A 17,919-nucleotide genomic window follows, 5' to 3' on the forward strand; every position below is an offset into this window, starting at 1 on the left:
TCCTCTGTCAGACCGTGTTCTCACTCTCTCCACTGGTTTGTCCGAGTACTTGAGTGACAGTAACAGGGAACTCCTGAATACCTACAAGATATAACAAAGGAATCAGATATTTGTCTCTGAAGGACAACTTAAAAATAAAATATATCACTATATTCATGATCAGGGCTAAGAGCTGTTTAAATAATTTCTCTAAAATAATACAGTACTACAGTCAGTACCCTTTTCTGAAATTTCATAATATGGATATACAGTAGACAAAAGGTTACCTCCAGAAAGTTAAAAACCTTATGTTTTTTTACTTATAACAAAACTAAAAAATTAAGAACACAAACGTTGCAGAACTCTTTAAAAAAAAAAATCACTTTGCATATACATGAGGAAAGTTTTTAACAAGAATATGACAGGAACTGCAACTCATTGAGACCTGTATCACATTAAAGACAACCTTCCAGTGCCGTGAAAGACTTTCTGCTTTTCTAAGACTCTCAGTTCCCCTCCCCACTCTCTATTTGCCTAGGTAATCACAAGAAGCCTCAAATTTAGCTTAACACTCCAGTCTTTATTAAGCATTTTGACTGTGCAAGATTAACCTTCATGAGTCACAGTAGTCATCTCCTTCTGCAGTCTGCTCCCACCACTTAAGTACTAGCTACTTCCTGGAGAGATCCTAAAGCAATAATGAGCTCAACTTCACCGGACGCACGCTCTACCGCAAAGCCTAGCTCCCCTGTCACCACGATCTTGGCATTTGCCACATGCATTGCATACAGACCGTCCAAATGCATTGATGGGGTTTATACAATGGCATGAAGTCATGGTCAAAGCTCTATGTTGCAGTCCAAGTCTAGTAACAGATCAGAGGTGAGATCAAAAGATTAACAGATAATCAGCTTACATTATTAACAATGTTGTAAATAAAATGAAATGGAAGATCAGTCTTCCCCCTTCACTTTTTATTCTTATTTCGTTACTTTTCCAGGTTAGGGTCATGGGAATGTATCCTGCTGCAGCCTTACCTGACACTAACCATCGTTTTTGTTTAATAATTAAAATGCAGGTGCTATGGATCCAGTGCATCTTGCTTTGGAGATGCCTTTGGTTCTTGCCTGTTTAAAAACCTCTGACAGCACACTGAACTTAAGATTTTTCTTTTTGTACCTATTAGTTTAATCCTTCAGCAAAGGACAATTTAAATTCCTGTTAGTTAATCTAGACAACAGACATCCCTTTCTCCACCCTTTCCTCCTCTCCTCATACATGGATTGTGGTGGGAATTTCTAATTGAAATTTCATTAGGATAAACAAATTAAGATTAAAGAGATTGTTATAGGATTAGAGGACTACAAAATGAAAAAGCAGAATTCATATGATGATCACAAAACAGAAAAAAATTCTCATTAACTAAATAACATTTTACAAAGTTAAGAAAAGCAACAAGAGAAGGTTGAAGACAACCAATACAAGCAAACCATCAAAAGTCTCATCTGGACACGGCACAAAACAGAAGGATATGTATCTCTTAGCATAATAACTACAGGGAGGAGGATCTTCATTTTAACATCTTCCTAGTGCATCAGAATTCGGATTATGGCCCCTCTCTGCCAGGCAAGCAAGAAAGAGCTGGGATAACTCCTGGTGCAAGCTTTCACTCCTGCTCCAAAACCAATCTGGCAGCTGTTGCAGAAGGGTCATAACCTCCAAGAATCAGAGTCTGCTGCCTGCCCACAACAGCCCCTGCCCAGGATCTCGATGGACTGAGAACCCAAATCCCTTCCCATATCTGAAAATACATTTCTCTGCCATTTGCCGGCCTATTGAGCTTTGAGTGACAGCATGTCCAGTCTGGTTTTTGAAAAGGAATCATCCACTCCTTCCAATATGTTTATTGCCAGGTTATTCAAACTGTATTTACTAGGTTAAATCTGCTGAGAATCTAAGTTTCATTCACATATATGGCCTAGCGAAGATGGCCTGCAGTGTGTGTTGCCTTTAGGTTTTATAATTAATCACGCAATAGAGCTAAAACTTCAAGCGTGTGTGTCCCAGCTTGGAAGTCTGGTGAGCAGCACAAAGGAGCTGCTAGGATTGAAGACACGCAGGTGTTTGAAGGTTAGAGGGCTCTCCTCTGCTTTTTGTTTTCTGAAGCAAGAGCAATCCTGATAGCGTTTTCTGTGCTGGCATGAAGCCAATCCCACAGGCAGTGACCGCAGACCCCATGCAGCCATCAGGCAAGCTCAGCAGCCACCCAGGAGCAGCTGAGGACCTGGCTGAACTACCCACCATGGCTGTGGTTGCCAGAGACCTACTGCACCCTACACAACTGGTACCCCATTGGGAAATGTCTCGTGTGAGGAAGTGGGTGCATCCTGATCCCAGAAGAGAGATACCAGAGTCCCGCAACCTGCTGAAAGGTCTTTCTCTGGCTCTTTCCCAAACTTCTTCCTTTCAGCTTGTCACACTGCCCTGACTCGGCAAGAGCGGTGCAAAAGGAGGCAGGGCTGCCTAGTGTAGTTGTCTGGTACGCTCAGGTGGGATCCAAAACAAGTGCAAGGATGGCCTTGCCAAAAGTGCTGCAAAAAGGCTTGTGGACTGGGTGACGTGTAGTGTGAATGCACTTGACGAGATGTGTGGGTATCCTGAGCGTACAGCACCGTGGGGCATGGCCGAGAGAAGGGTGCAGACATAGCCATTTGTGCCAATGAGGAGAGTGAGCCCCAAGATCAGAGGGACCTCAAGACAGTGGCATTACATTTGGAGTAGTAGTTGGACTGCTAATTGCATGTGAGAGGCAGACACAGCCTAACAGATGTCAGAAGACAACACTTAAAAACTTCAGACCAAATTCAATATCCAGCATTTTGTCAATGCACACCCAAGTATTTAAGACAAACTCCATTCAACAAGCACGCCACCACTTCCTAGTTTCAGTCTCCAAGTTAATGCAAACAGAAGTTGCATGTAGAATATAATGTAGTTTCTAACATTAACATTTGAAAAGTATTGATCATATAAATCTCTCCATTCTGAAGGGAAATGAATATAATTGTTTGTACAGACACAAGGAAAGTAATCTGCGAAGCACTGGTGCATGATCAGTTAAAAATAGTGAAACCAAATATTAAGAATTTGAGCAACAGAAAGCAGAAAAAATATCTCAGCCAGCAGGCTCATACAATCCAAGCACAACTTTCTAGTCGCCTCCCTTACCTTATTGGCACCTGACTTGGAAATCTTGCACAGGTTTAAGACTGTCTCTGTCAGGCATGGGATAAGAAATGTCAAAGCACTGACTGAGATGATACGAAACAAGGTGGCTATAATGACCATCCTGAAAATCCTTTCTCTCTATTATCTCTCCTACAGTCTCGTCTACACAATGAACAAGAGAAGCGAAAGGTTGCAGGAGCTCCACAGGGATGCGCTCAGCCGGAAGAGTAAGCAGTAGTAAAAAATTATCCTCTGGGATCTCCCCGAGAGATAGAAATAGAGGTGAAAGCCAGCCATACAAACTGCTGTAGGGTTTGCAACAGCATCAACAGTGGTGAAACTGAAAACAGCCAACAGGTCTCTGCGTTAGTCGAAGCACCTTCCCTCTTCTCCTAGCCAGGAGATCATCTGCTACAGCAACCAATCTCGTGCGTGCATACGCTCAGGTATAAACCCAGACTGACAACAATCAGGAAGACCCAAAATACCTAGATAACGGGAACCTTTTCTAGAGATACCGTGGATGAGTTAGCTGGGTTGCCTTTTGTGCCATCTTGGCAACGTGAAGGAAGCCAGGAAAGCAGCGGTTTTAGTTTTGTTAGCGTGCTGCCTTCCACTGTTAATTATAAGGACTGCGTAACACACTCCAAACTCCTTTTTTTTTACAAACTGCTAGTGTTAGAAAAAATATTGTAATTCATTTAGCAATAAAAGTCAGCAAGCTTTTTGTTCCTGATTGGGAAATGAATACCAAAAAAAAAAAAAAGAGATGCTTAAACATGAAAAGTCCAAAGATGTTAGGTGTTTGTCAAAACAAATTGTAAGAGACAAATTTGTGTTCCGCACAGAAGGAGATTTATTGAAAATCTTAAGGAAAACAATATATTGCCTAGTTCTGTCTGGCACGCTATTGCCTGATTATCGTGATGGCAAATGTTTGTAATAAAAATTAGTTAATAAGCAAGCCACTATTTTATACACTAACTTCAAATTTTATAGGCTGACTTCAATCTCAGAACTGATTTAAGAAGTACCTTCACAGAGAACATATGCTTCTCTTTTTTTTTGCATGTCTGTTAAGGCTGGGGTAATTAAGGGGTTAATTAGAAACGTAAATGCTTAGTTTGCATGTTGCAAGATACTTCTCACTCTATAAAAATAGCTTTACAACATGGAAAAAAGTGGTTTTTTTCTCATTATAATTGCCTGTCTTGTGTATTGGCAGCATGAGAGTCCAAAAGAGAGACTGTAAACATTTTTAAATAATCCATTTCCCATTTTATTATTTATAATAACTGAACTATCTCACTTTCTTGATGTTCATATTGCCACAACGTTCATGAAGCTGTACTTACTGTGTCAGCTGTGTCAACTCCACACTATGGCTATAAAGGTTGTGCGGAGCTGCACACAATAAAACCAAAATAAATGCAGTGAAATAAAACTGTGTGGCTTTTAGCCCACCAAAGCAACCCCAACAGCACCCACCTTTGCATTGGAGGGAGTAAACCGGGGTCAAGCAATTCCAAATTTCACTTTTTTTTTAATGTTTCCCAGCTCACATTGACTTTAACCTTTGTTCTTTGAGGGGCCTTGCATTTTGTTTTCTTTTCTGGTTATTAATTTTTATGGGACACCTAATGCTCGTGGCAACAAGACGCGTGGTTTCAAACGTGCCCGCTGTGCGCGGTGCGCCACAGCTACCTGTGGCCCGTCGCCCAGCGATGACCACCCTTTACTTCAGAGTTATTCTGAGACTTTTTGAGGGCCTTACACAATCACCAAGGCTGAAGAAGTCTCCCACCGTACAGGCAAGAAGCCCCAAGCTGCCGACTCGCCGGCCCACCACCTCAGCGACCCAGCGGGAGAGCCGCGCCTCGGCCCTGCAGCCTGAAGGGCACGGGGACGGCCCGCCCGGCTGAGGCGCTGACCGCGGAGAAACCCAGCCGCGCAGCGCCGGCCCCGCGGTGACGGACGGCGGCGGGCCTCCGGGGAACTACAGCCCCCACAATCCTCCGTGGCGCCGGGGGAGGCGCGCGGCCCGAGGTGTCACGCGCCGCCTCGGGGACAGTCCCCAGCCGCTCCCCGCTGGGGGAGGGAAGGGGAGGGTGGCGGGCGCATGCGCGCTGTGGCCCCGCGGCGGCAGAGGGGGCGGCGCCGCGGCTGGGGGAGGGCATAGAGCGGCGCCGCCGTCGGCAGCGCAGAGCGGCCGTTTGGGGGCGGAGCGAGGCGGCCCCAGGCCCGGCTCCGCTGTCAACACCAGCCAACATGGCGGCGCGGAGGCCCCGCACCGCCTCAGGTCAGTGGGCTCCCCGTGGGCCCGGGCGCGTCCGCAGCGACGCGTCCCGTCCCGTCCCGTCCCCTTACGGGAAAGGGGAGGAGGCGTAGCGGCCGCCCTTCCTCTCGGGGCGGGGGGGGCAGCCCGGTGCCCCCGCCGGTGCCGGCGTCCGAGGGCGGGGGAGGGATGGCCCGGGCTCTGCCCCTCCCCCGTCCGTCCCCCCCGTCCGCGCGGCCGGTGGGGGAGGGGCGGGGCGCCTGCGCGCCAGGTCTCGCGCGTCGCCGTTGGCCGGTCCCCGCGCGGGCTCAAGCGGTGGCTGGCACCGCTGCTGGCGGCCCCGGCGCCCCCCTCCCGGCCCCTTCCCGGGCTTCGCGGTGGCGTCCCGCGGTTTAACTGCCGACGTCCCTCGGGGGCGGGGGGGAAGCGGCAGGCCCCGGGTGAACGCTGCCTGGAAACCGAAGTGCCGGCAGATCCGCACGGCAGCACGGCGGCGGAAGGTGGCAGGTGCCGGGCTCTGGCGTCGGCGGGGCCTTGGCGCTGAACCTGCAGGGCGCGCTGGGGAAACGAGGAGCGGTTGCCCTCGCCTCCGTTGTCTTCGCATCTTGTAACCGACTGAGCTTTAAGTGTGTTTAAGGTGTAACGCCTTTTTGCACAGGCACGGTTTTATGTGCGTGAAGAGTGAGTTTTGATTTGAATAATATTAATTTAGGGGCAGAATTAACGGCACTAACAGTCTGTGATCGTATGTTTATGTTCTTCGCCATTTAAAGATGTTAAACAGTTGCGCTTGATACCTCAAAGTTGGAAAGAAAGAAGACTCAGTAACAACTTTTCAGCGTTATAGGTCTTGCTATTTATGTTTTAGTACTCAAGAACACTTAGACGACAATAAAGGGAAAAAATTCATACCTACATGTGTGTTTCTTGTATTCTCTAACCTTTTACCCATAGTTGTAGTAAGTTAAAAAAAGTTGTTGACATTCTTAATAGAATGTTTATATCTGCAGTCTTCCTTTGTAATTCTAGGTAGTCGTTTAACTTCTTGTCCTCTTTGGAATGTCCCAGCATCATTGCTGAACTTACATTTCACCTTAAATATATTTAACTGAAGTGGACTTTAATTCATGTGTGTATGTCTGTAGAACTATGATATGCTTTTAAAAGTTTTTTTTCTAAAGATTTAACCATCTCTTCCCTTTGATGTTTGAGTATACGTGGTATTTAGGATCTCTAATTTGAAGTTGTAGGAGGCCTATTTTGAAAATATTGACAGAATTGTACTGCAAGTATGGAACTTAATTGAAGTCCCAGCTTCATCCATTTCATCTGTTGTGGAAAAGGAACAGAAGTGTCTGTTCTTGGCTTATTAGCATGTGCTAACATCTAGCCCTTTGAGGAAAACGCTAGGCCAGAAGTTCTCAATCTTTCAAAGTTTTGGTCTATGCAGAAGAGATGTGTGTGCTTTCTCTTAAGTTAGACATGTCTCACATTGCTTAAGATCATAAAAGCAGTTGTAGTAGGTCAGATGAAAGCCCAGCATCCTGTGTCCAAAAGCCATCAGCTGCAGGATGAGCTAAGAAAGATTTAACAGGGTAAGCATGTAGTGATACTTTCTCAGAATGTTTTTAATGATTTTCAGCCCAGGACCTCATTAGCTATGGTTGTTGTCTTTGTGTCTGACAGCCCTCGGTGGATTTCCTCTCCGTGCCCCCTCCCTTCCCCCCCCCCCCCCTTTACTTTGTTCTGTTGTTATTTGGAGTCCACATCAGCTTTTGCAGCTTTTGGTATCTACAGCATCCTGCAGCGAGCTGTTCCACAGGTGAACTGGGGCTTCCGGGGCATGGGGGGTGAAGGAGGGAGAGGAAGACTTCCTTTTTTGTGTCGAACCAGCTACCTTCTTGTTTCATCTGATACTGCTTGGTTTCTGTACTTGAGCAGGTAGGAGATTCCTGTTCACCTTTCCTGTGCCAGTCATGGATTTTATAGAGATACCTTCCCTATAGTCTTCTCTTCCTTACCTTGCCGATTATGGCATAAAATCTCAAAATCCTTTGTTCTGTGAGCTGCCGGACCATAGGTAGCCTGTATGCTGCAATTTAAACCGTTGGATTAGCTAGTTAACACCAAAAATGGTTCTCTTAATGTTTGGGGTTTTTACATATATTGTTAATTTACTGTATAACTGACAATCACTTTTTTCTTTTTTCTTTTTAAGAACATGAAAGTGACGATGATTCCTATGAAGTGTTGGATTTAACAGAATATGCACGGCGTCACCATTGGTGGAATCGTGTGTTTGGCCGGAATTCAGGACCAATTGTAGAAAAATATTCTGTGGCTACCCAGATTGTGATGGGCGGCGTGACTGGCTGGTGAGGGAGCATCACTTTTCATAACTGTGCTAGACCTTTTTCTGTTCTTAGAAGATCCCTTTCCAAGGCTATTTGAAGAAGATAGATTTATCTTCTCTAATGGGATTTCCTTTATCATTGATCAAGATTATTCATGCATGAACAATTTCTTAACTCATTACTCTGACTCATCATTCTAAAGTGTTTTGTAGTATTGGTAAAACACCAGTTAGCTAAGGGAACTCGTACCAGTTATTCTGAAAAGGATCTGGGGAAATGTCAGAACTCTGAAGTACAAGGAATAAATGGAAAATTACTGTATATAGCTTTTGTTTGTATGGAAAAGCGTATTTCCTTACTAGTATAGATTTAGAAACCTAGTTATGATCTTATGGCTAAGACATACTTGATAGGTAAAAGAAATGAAGAAAAAAATATGTGTGGCAGAATATACTTTTAATTAAGAGCCCCATTTTATAGAGACCTTTTTCCCTCTAAATTCAGCTGGAGCCATTTTGAACAAATTAACAGTCTGCTGTCATGTTAACTGAAGAGAGATACCACAGTACAGTTACACTAAAATAATTAATGGTGAAAGCTAGACAGTAAAGATGCGAACTTAGGCTGGAAAATGGGGCCACGGTCTTAGCAGCTGTGTCAAGGTATTTGTTATTTGTCAAAGGTATTTGACTGGTATTTGTCTATTCCAGTATTCTAAAAAATGTAAGTGCAGTGAAAAACAACATTATGGTAGCACAGAAACTTTTAAAAGAGAATTATGCAAGATTTGGAAGATGAAATAGACTAAAAATGAAATTGTTCTGTCCAGGCTTAGTACAGCTTTGAGGAGTGTAGGCTTAGTTTTCAGTCTAATTTTTTTATTTGCCTCTGTAGCCTTAAAATTCTTTTTAAGTTAGATGTGTATACATAAACTCTGAAGCTTCTAGGGACTAGTTCATCTGGCATACATAAAAATTAGCTTATTGAAAGATCTGGAAACCGTATATGTCAGTATCTGTAGATGTATATACCTCTGTGTGTGTATTCATGTATATAAATATGAATTAACTATTCATCTGCAGGGGGGAAAAATTCCCCTGTGTGTGTGGGCTGGTGGGGGGGGGGCAGTCAGACACCAGCAGAGTTGTCCAGAGAAGTTACGGAACCATCAGCCGTGGAACCATTCAACACTTGCCCGAGTTAGGACCCTGAGCAACCTGATTGAGCTTGGAGGTTGTATCGGACTTTGCAGCTGGCCCAGTTTTGGGAAGGCGGCTGGACCAGATGACCTCCAGAGGTCCCTTCCTGCCCAAACTATTCTATGATACTGACATCTGTGCTGTTCTCTATTTGATGTGGGAGTGTTTGGAGACTGCGAACAAGATACTAATTTTCTGGTTGCTTTGATCCATTAAAAATAGACTAAGGCCAAGTCCCAATAGAGGGGCCCCGCTAACTTTAACTCTTGTGGTAGGGATGTAACTTCTTTTTACCGAAGATATTTAAGTTATGGGTTGTGTAGTTAATATAAATGATGGTATAATATATTTACCTTCCATTTGGGAACAGTCATAATGGCACTTTTATATTATTACATTATGTTTTATTAACATGCTACATTTAATGGCAGCATACAGCTTTTGTGTATAGACAAGGCCTGGAGATCTCAAGCTTACTTTAAAGGGGCCATCAGACAGCCATGAACTAGCAACCATTACTCATGTTGTCTTGTGTTAGATATTATTAATTAAAATATAGTTTGTATTAAATATTCTGATTTTAAAATCTAAAAATGTGAAGTGATACATTCGCCATGTTAAATGAAAAAACAGTAATAGCTGTAGTCGGGAATTTTGAAATGTGGCATTGTTCAGCAGACAACTTCATTGGACTGGGTTTTTTGTTTGTTTTGTTCTCCTAAGGTGTGCGGGATTTTTGTTCCAGAAAGTCGGAAAGCTTGCAGCAACTGCAGTAGGTGGTGGCTTTCTTCTGCTTCAAGTATGTAGCATTTCATGCTTTATAAGTTGGCAAATGTTATTTACTAAACAATAGGAAAAACACAGCTGTTGGGTAAAATTTAATTAGGAAGGCTTCTTATCTACTTCCTCTTTTTAGTCTTATCAATCAAAAACTTACATTTCAGCTGGAATATTGTGTACAAAAGAGACATTTCTAAAAATCAGTGGTAAATCAGAATCTACTCTATCCTATAAAACAGTTTGTACTAAGCCAAAAGAAACCTCTGTGCAGAAACTGAGATGCTGTATGTGATTCAGCATTGCCAGATTAGAGGAACTGCCTGTAAACCTCTGGTTAGGGAGATCAAGGAGTTTAAGCTGTATTTATTTTAAATAGGTTTGCGAATTTTATCAGTGCTTTAGAAGTAGTAGGCTGCTTTGGCAGTTGCTTGGAGGGTGTGCTCTGGTCCCATTGTGAAGCCATGTTTTTCTCTTTTTCTCCCCATGCTGTATTTACTAGTTATATCTGTTGAACCTCTGAAGCTTTGCTGCCTTCTGATAGCTTCATTGCATTCCTCTGTTCAATTGGATTTCAAGTCCAGAATTTTTTAATGATGTTATCTAGCCTGACCATTTGCATTTTTCATCAGATACTGTGGTTAGGGGAGGGCATATTTCCAAAAAGCCTTTAAATTAGATGAAGAAACTTTAAGTGAAGGAGAATTTCACATACCCTTCTGTAAGATGCCAATTAATTCTTAATTTTTTTACTGACATTTTTCATGTCTTGCTACCTGTGAGCTTGTCATTTTTCCTCAAATCATTCTAGAGGAAATAGACTGGTGCCTAATTAGGTTCATGCAAATAATACACAATTTTTTGAGGCAAGATGTTAAAGATACTTTTTTATTATTATTATTCTTTCCAACATCACCCTGGAGGATTTCTGAAAAGCATATCCCACTTTTAGTTATTTCTTTGATTGTAATGGCTGTTGCAGTCAACCATTGATCAGGAAGGCTTGGGAAGGCTGATTGCTGCTGTATCATGCATGAAAATGTCACAGTTGTGTGAAGTACTCTTACTTCCTTCATGATCATGTTCTTTACTGATTTTGGGTTTGGTTTTGTGGGTTTTGTTTTTTTTTTTTTAAACTCCTTGTTGAATATAAAACTGACCTGCAGCACTTACATGAGAATGTATGCTCTTGGAACTATTTGGTTTAAGTTGTTTTCAACAAATATAAGGTGTATTTTATTTTGAATTACTTGAAAGCAAGCATCAACAACAATGTAAAAAGTCAAAGAGAAATAGTTTTGATATGAAGTTTATAGTATTAGCATTCATTCCACTTCACCATTGTGCATTGATGACCTTTTTAAATCTCCTGGAAATCACTGGTTATTAGGCTTGTACCTAAACATAGGGATGAATTTTACAAGGATGTTGAATCTGAAATGGTGTAGAATCATCCAGATGTAAATTTTTGGCAAAATTTGCTGTGTCAGCAAATGAATCAATTTGATGGAGTACTCTGGACTTCTTTAGCCCACAATGTATATTTCCGGATCACGAGGGAAGAATTAAATCTTTTTATTTTTATATGGATGCAGTGGATCTTGAAGTACTCATCATGCTTTTCATCTAGTTGACTTAAAGATCAGAATCTCTCTTCCCCTATTGTATGCCATTGGTCTTAATTCTTTTAATGACAGTTCTTATCTAAAAATGACTGAAGAGCCTACAGAACAGAGGCCTGGCATCCAGGGGTGGTACGAAGAATGTTGCCTGCAGGTGCCTTCTTAGTACTTCTGACTACAGGAAGCTGAAAAGTTAAAACTAAGACCTATAGACAAAGGAAAATAGAAATTGCTTAAAGCACATTACTTGTGCAGTATTTTTGTTTGTTGAGCTGTGAAGTTTGGGGAGCTTTCCTGTATATAAAATAGATTTGCCATGTGTTTGAGCGTCTGATTTCTTAGTTGATCTCATTTACGGTGTATCTGAAAAGGAATATTATCCAAGAGGAAAAATGAGTTGCATATTTTGATTGAGTTGTCTATATCTTTAATTAAGTAAGATCAGATTCTCTTGGAAGGGAATGAAGTAAATGCCTCGGTCTTTCATTTTAATTCAAAACGTTTTGCATTTTAAAGCTGAGTCATAAATTCTATAGTGTAATTACATTTCTGTAGTCTTTAATTTTTTCATTTAAAGATCACACATCGTGATTTTAATTTCCCTATGAATACATGTTCTGCGCTTCCCCTGAGTGCGCAGAGGAGCGTTTCAGCACATGACTAGAAACTTCCTTTTTATCTGTAAATTTCTCTGAAGTTGCAGATTTCATTTCAACTCCTGATTGCAGTATTGACGTTATAATTACCTGCTAAAACAAGAACAACTACAGAAGGCAAGATTCTTGGCTAAAGCCCATTCAGTGAAACATTTCAGTCCTGAAACTAAAAAAATGCGTGTTTTCTTCAGCATGTGATGACTTCATCTCAAGAAATCTAGTAGGAAACCGAAAGCAATACATTTGTGGAGTGTCAATTTGTACAAGAAAGAAAAAATTTTTCAGATTTTAAGTCATCTAGAAATTTTTCAGTCTTAATACATATTAAATGAAAAGTAGTCTGAGGAAGAGAATAAAAATGACATTAAGGAATTTGCATATTTTTCCAAATTAAGATCTCTTATCACATCTTTGTGCTGGGTATGTCAACAGCTTAATTTGACCAATTAACTATCCTTTTTATTGAAATAGATGGAGCTCTCAAATATGCTGGTATAAGACCAATACCCATGCACTATATTAAGGAAAATATAATTTGTTTGTCATAGAAAGTAAGGGATTTTCCTTATATAACTTCTTGTTTATACAGCCCAGAGTTTAGTGAAATCCTGAAGAGTAGGAAAGTATGAACTCATGTGGTTCTGCTATAATAAATTAGTTTAAAACAATTGTTCTTAATGAGCGCCTGTTCTCTGTGTGTTTTTAAACTCCTGTATCTTTAATAATGGTTTTGGTGCTTTTTGCTCTGCAGTCAACATACAAATTGCAGGTTTTTCCATTGTGTGTTGACTACTACTTAATCATAAAATTGTATTTTTGTTCGATTATTTTTGCTTTCACTAATATATTTTGCCTCATTCCATTAGCATGCCATTGATTAATTTAGTTCTTCATTAAACTGTTTTCTAACTTAAGTAAATCTTTGAAAACGACACAAGAGGCAAAATAAACTCTAAGATATCCTTGGTTATATATTTTGCGGGGGTTTGATACCATGCCATGATGATGATGTGGCATCTCAGTGAAGTGGGGAGAGAACAACATGCTTTTGGGGGTGGGGACTTAATAAGGAAGAGTTGTATTCAGTTTTGTGTTGAATATCCCACTTCACAGTTGATGTCTGCAGACTTTGAGTGAACATTCAGTGAAATAGCCAAAGCAAATGGTAGTTGGAAGTTAGCCTTTTAAAGAAATACCATATTTCTGGCAAGTTTTGACATGAAATGGAGGGGCATCGTTTCTCTGCCTTTGTGAATTGGCGTAGTTTCACTGGTTGCAGTGGAGTTGTGCCAGCAGATGGTGGCTGAAGATACAGCCTCTGCAGTTTAACTCTTACAAAAAATGTTGTATAATTTCTCAGTCCCTCCTTATTTGTATATTGAAGTTAGAGACTTGTCAGATCTGTTCAGGAAGCTGCTTGAGTGTGATGGGGGTTGCTACCTATCTAAATAGCAGAAAATACCTAGAAGTATATGTGGCTTCTGAATGCTGTGCAAGCAACTGAACACAGGGAGCTTACCTGTACCTTCCGGGCTCGGTTGGGCTTTTTTAGTATGAGAGATTTTTGTCTTTGAGGAAATTAAAACTCTTTTGTCCCATCTTGCCATATAAATTTTTTGCTCTTAAATGTTTTTTGCTCGTTACTCTTAATAATGTTCCATAATAACAAAGTACTTGCATGCCTCTTGAGTATTACCCCCAAAATGAGGTCTTCCCTTTAGATCTCTGTTTTCTTTGATTAGTGTGCAGAAGGATGCATGTATTTTTAGTATTCCTGAATTTATGTATTTTTTCAATTGCCTTTGTAGAAAAAAAACCATTATTTTTTCAACAGTTCTGGAAGATCTTGAACAAAAATAAATTTTACTAATGTGATATATGAGAGAGAGAGAGGTGTATATATATTATTCCATTATCATATATACATATATGTATATTTCTGTACATAGATATATATATACACACCCCTATATGGCTCTTTTAAGAATATATCTCTCTCTATATGTATAGACCTATATGACTCTCTAATACCTATAAGTATGGAACTGATAATGGAATATTATCATTTTAGTTTCTCTGTTGTTGTAGGGGCTGGGTTTAAAAATAGTAATGAACTTTAATAATTTGTATTTATGTAAATTTACTGTTGTAAGCTAATAGGGTTTTTATGATGTATTAGGGTCTAAAAATTGAAGTCTGTCTCACCAACGTTTGAGTTCAGTGGGATTATTTCTGTGCTTACATACAAAGTTATGTAATTAGTAGGATTGCAGCCAAAGTAGGTATGACACAGGCTCTGACTATCACTGCAGTGAAGTACGGTTTTGTTCGGTTTTTTTTCTCAGTTATAAATTTTATATTCAAAACGTTGTCCTCTCTTGCTTATTTCATAGATGTGTGCAAAAACTCAAAAGCAGAACTTAAGATCTCCGCTACTAAGTTCAGCGAGGAAAGTAGTATAATTTTTATTGTGTAAACTGGAGTTTTGATACAAATGTAAGTTGTAACTACTGGAGAGCTAAACAGAACTTAATTAAAAACTTCTGCCTCATCCTTGTACTGTATGGATAACCGAGCTAATTAAAATAGCCTTAATGAAATGTTTCTTTTAAAGTCCCATTTGTTTATATTTTTTTACAACTTTCAAGCAAGCAAATATATTAGCATTTCTTACATTGTGTTGTACTGGGTAGATCAGTCCATATTTAGTTTTCAGGTTTATGAGTTAGAAGGCACCAGTTCAACACTTGGGCCTTTTTGAAATTCTTGTAGTAATGTTAAATTGATAATATGAAAATTACCCCAGTGCGCAACCTTCCCCCCCGCCCGTTTTGTCATCCAGTGACTTGTTCATGTTTTCATACTGTATAGATAGTCCTTAGTTGGCTATCCCTGCCTAACACTAGTGTGGATAAGTGGTTTTACAATAGACAGGCAAGGTCAATGAATTTTTTCTGTTCTGAGGTATGACGTAAAGGAGAGTATAATACTTAAGTTCATTTTGCATTTGTCCAGTGAATTGTTTTTTGAATCTTGTTCAAAGATGGAAACTGAAGTTTACTTTCTCACCTAGGTGGTCTTTTAGGAGCTTCATTTACGAACTTTAATTTAGACAAAATCTGTCTGATGCTTGCTTCATTTTAGGGAGTTTTTTTGGTGTGTTTGTTTTTTTCAGGATCATGAAATTCTAATTTGTGGTGAGATATGTTGCTTAATTATTGTGGCTGTTTAAAACAAGTTAGATTGGCTAATTTTACTTATTTGGTAGAAAGAAGTATGTGAAAAATAAAATTCAGTGCCTGTAAGCGATGTCAAACATTTCTTTTTATGCCATACCGAATAAATTGTATATTTAAATATCTGTTTGACGAAACTTAATTATCTGTGAATTTTATTTACCAATTGTACCATTTGCATAGAACGCTCTTACATAAGTACATGAATTTGCCAAACATGACCTTAAGAAGGATCTGAGAAATACTATTCTTCATAAACTGTTTTTTGTGTAACAGTCATTTACCTTTAAATTTAGTGGTCTGTATCTATTTGTTTTAGCTGTTAAAAAAAGCAGTACTCCTTAGTTTTGATTTTTTCCTCTCTTTTTTTTCACAGCTAATGAGTTGTTTGTTTTAACTGTTCTCTAGAGCATGCAGTAATTGCCCAATTTTTTTTTTTAAGCTATGCTCTTAAAAACATTTAAATATGTTTTTCTTTGGTGAATTGTCTTAAGGAAATTGGAGGGACTGTCAGTGTTGGTCAAGTAACAGAACATCTCGCTTTTTTCCAGGATAAAATCTTAGTAAGAGAAATAAGGCAAAGGGTTGGGATGATGGTTAAATATGCTAAAAATCTCATGGATGTTATTTAGCATTTTGGGAGTTTGAGTGTGAATTGGTGTGAGCAATCCCCCAAAACTTACCCACTTTGTTGATGTTACAGAACTTGTGCTGTACACAGGCCATGTTATTTTTCTGCCTACTGGTTTTGTAGAAAGTATGAGAATTCTCTTGTATTAAATACTTTTTTCTTGGACAGTTTAAATGATGTGGGATAAAATAATAATTTTCAGTATTTCTAGGGATGATTCTGATTAGTCCGCAATATCCTGTCACAAATCAGAATTCCAGAATTCTGAAAGAAGCTGAAATGAAACAGTTTTTCATTGTTGTCCTATGAACGTGCTTTTCTCTGTCCTTTTCTTACAAGTAAGGTTACAGTAAATGCTGAAGGAAAAATGTTGTTATTTAAAGCTTTTATAACTAAACAATAGAGAAGTAAAATTAACAGTAGTCTACTGAACTTTGTCACTGCTTGCTCTAATTTGAATTGTTGTTATTATGGAAAATACTAGTGTTTGAAGCAGAGTACTTGCTGTATTTGGCAAAATGTCTTTTCCTATATCTGTAATTAAAAAAGAAAAAAAGAAATGTGTAAGCACTAAGATACTGTATTCTGACTCATAAAACATTAACTACAACTGTACTAAATACCCTTTATTTTCCTAGATTGCGAGTCATAGTGGATATGTACAAGTTGACTGGAAGAGAGTTGAAAAAGATGTAAATAAAGCAAAAAAACAGTTAAAAAAGCGTGCAAATAAGGCAGCACCTGAAATCAATACTCTAATTGAAGAGGTAAGTCTAAGGTGATAAACTGTTTTCTACCAGCCAGTTTTTCTTACCTTCCACTGCAGGTGATGATTAGTTGGAAATGCAGGTGCAAAACTGGAAGGCATCAGAAATGGTCTGGCTGTATATTTTATTAAACGTTACCAGATTGTGCTCTCTTTTATTCATTTAGCTTTCTGTTTTGCTCACTCTTAAAGAGGACACACAAACTTCAAAGTTAATGGATTTCTACAGCAGATACAGCTGTGGGACTGCCGTTGGCTTTACCACTTAGTATGTGCAGATTCTTGGCTAGTGAGAAAGCATGACATGGTCATGACACGGTAAAAAGTTGTGGGTGTTGTGGTTAAAACATGGTAGCTACAAAGACAAAACCCAAATCTTTTTAGTCTGCTGATAACAAAATTACTTGGTTGGAAAAGACTGACCTTTCTTTCTGGAGAAAAGCTATAACCACTTCATAACTAGAGTTGTGGTTTTTATCTCATTTTTGTACAGTTTGAAGAATATCTGTCTTCAGAATCTGTCAGTTACATACTATGTTGAAAAGAGGTAGCCTGTGATACCAATCAGTGTCACTGAGGCTATTTCAGTTTGTCATTTGAAGGCTTTCATTTAGTCATTTTATCTTTTTTTAAAAAAAAAGTATGTTTAGCCTGTTTATACATATTTTCAAACTTCATACAGATGATCGAAGTTTCTTTCTCTGTAACTGTGAATCCTGACTTGGAATATGTTGCAGACAATGTAACAGCAGCCACACTAGAGCTCTGTAATTAAGTCTTGACATCTCAGATTTAACCTGTATGGAGTTGCACATAGGTTGATTAAAAACTACCTTAAATTTTAATGTGAATGTGAAGTGGACGTTCAGGAGAGATGGTTTTCTAGCTTCTGCTATACCCCAAATAGTTTAACCTGTCCTTCTCCATCACCCTGCAAAAATGCGTGGGACAGGATGGGGTTTTTGGTGGTTTCCTCCTCCCCCCCCGCCCCCCCAGTTGTTACTTTCTTCTAATTGTGCACTAGTGCACAATCTGAAGTGTTTGAAGTGGAGGATTTATGAAATGGCACATGTTTGATATAAACATCTTATACTCTGTGCTATTACTTAATGAAATACTGTATACAAAAGTCATCAGACATAAGTGGTTTTTTGTAGCATTAAGTTGTTAGGAAACTGGCTCATAATGGAGTGAAG

The 17,919-nt window shown here is 39.7% G+C and overlaps 1 protein-coding gene across 6 annotated transcripts in view; it reads left to right on the forward strand.

Annotated features, from left to right (window-relative positions):
- Positions 1-17,919, forward strand: part of FUNDC1 (FUN14 domain containing 1) — a 50,349-nt gene that overhangs the window by 31,353 nt on the left and 1,077 nt on the right. For 2 of the 6 annotated variants that reach the window (XM_072847872.1, XM_072847882.1), the window contains exons 2-5: positions 3,364-3,434; positions 7,701-7,857; positions 9,759-9,834; positions 16,596-16,724. In XM_072847872.1, coding sequence (XP_072703973.1) covers positions 3,364-3,434; positions 7,701-7,857; positions 9,759-9,834; positions 16,596-16,724 — 433 coding nt within the window. Of the gene's footprint in view, positions 1-3,363; positions 3,435-5,375; positions 5,507-5,579; positions 6,164-7,700; positions 7,858-9,758; positions 9,835-14,483; positions 14,587-16,168; positions 16,554-16,595; positions 16,725-17,919 lie in introns of those variants that run through there. The other 4 variants (XR_012039830.1, XM_072847905.1, XM_072847891.1 and 1 more) reach the window with 4 other exon arrangements.

Source organism: Ciconia boyciana, chromosome 1, assembly GCF_034638445.1.
Source record: "Ciconia boyciana chromosome 1, ASM3463844v1, whole genome shotgun sequence".
Taxonomy (NCBI): domain Eukaryota; kingdom Metazoa; phylum Chordata; class Aves; order Ciconiiformes; family Ciconiidae; genus Ciconia; species Ciconia boyciana.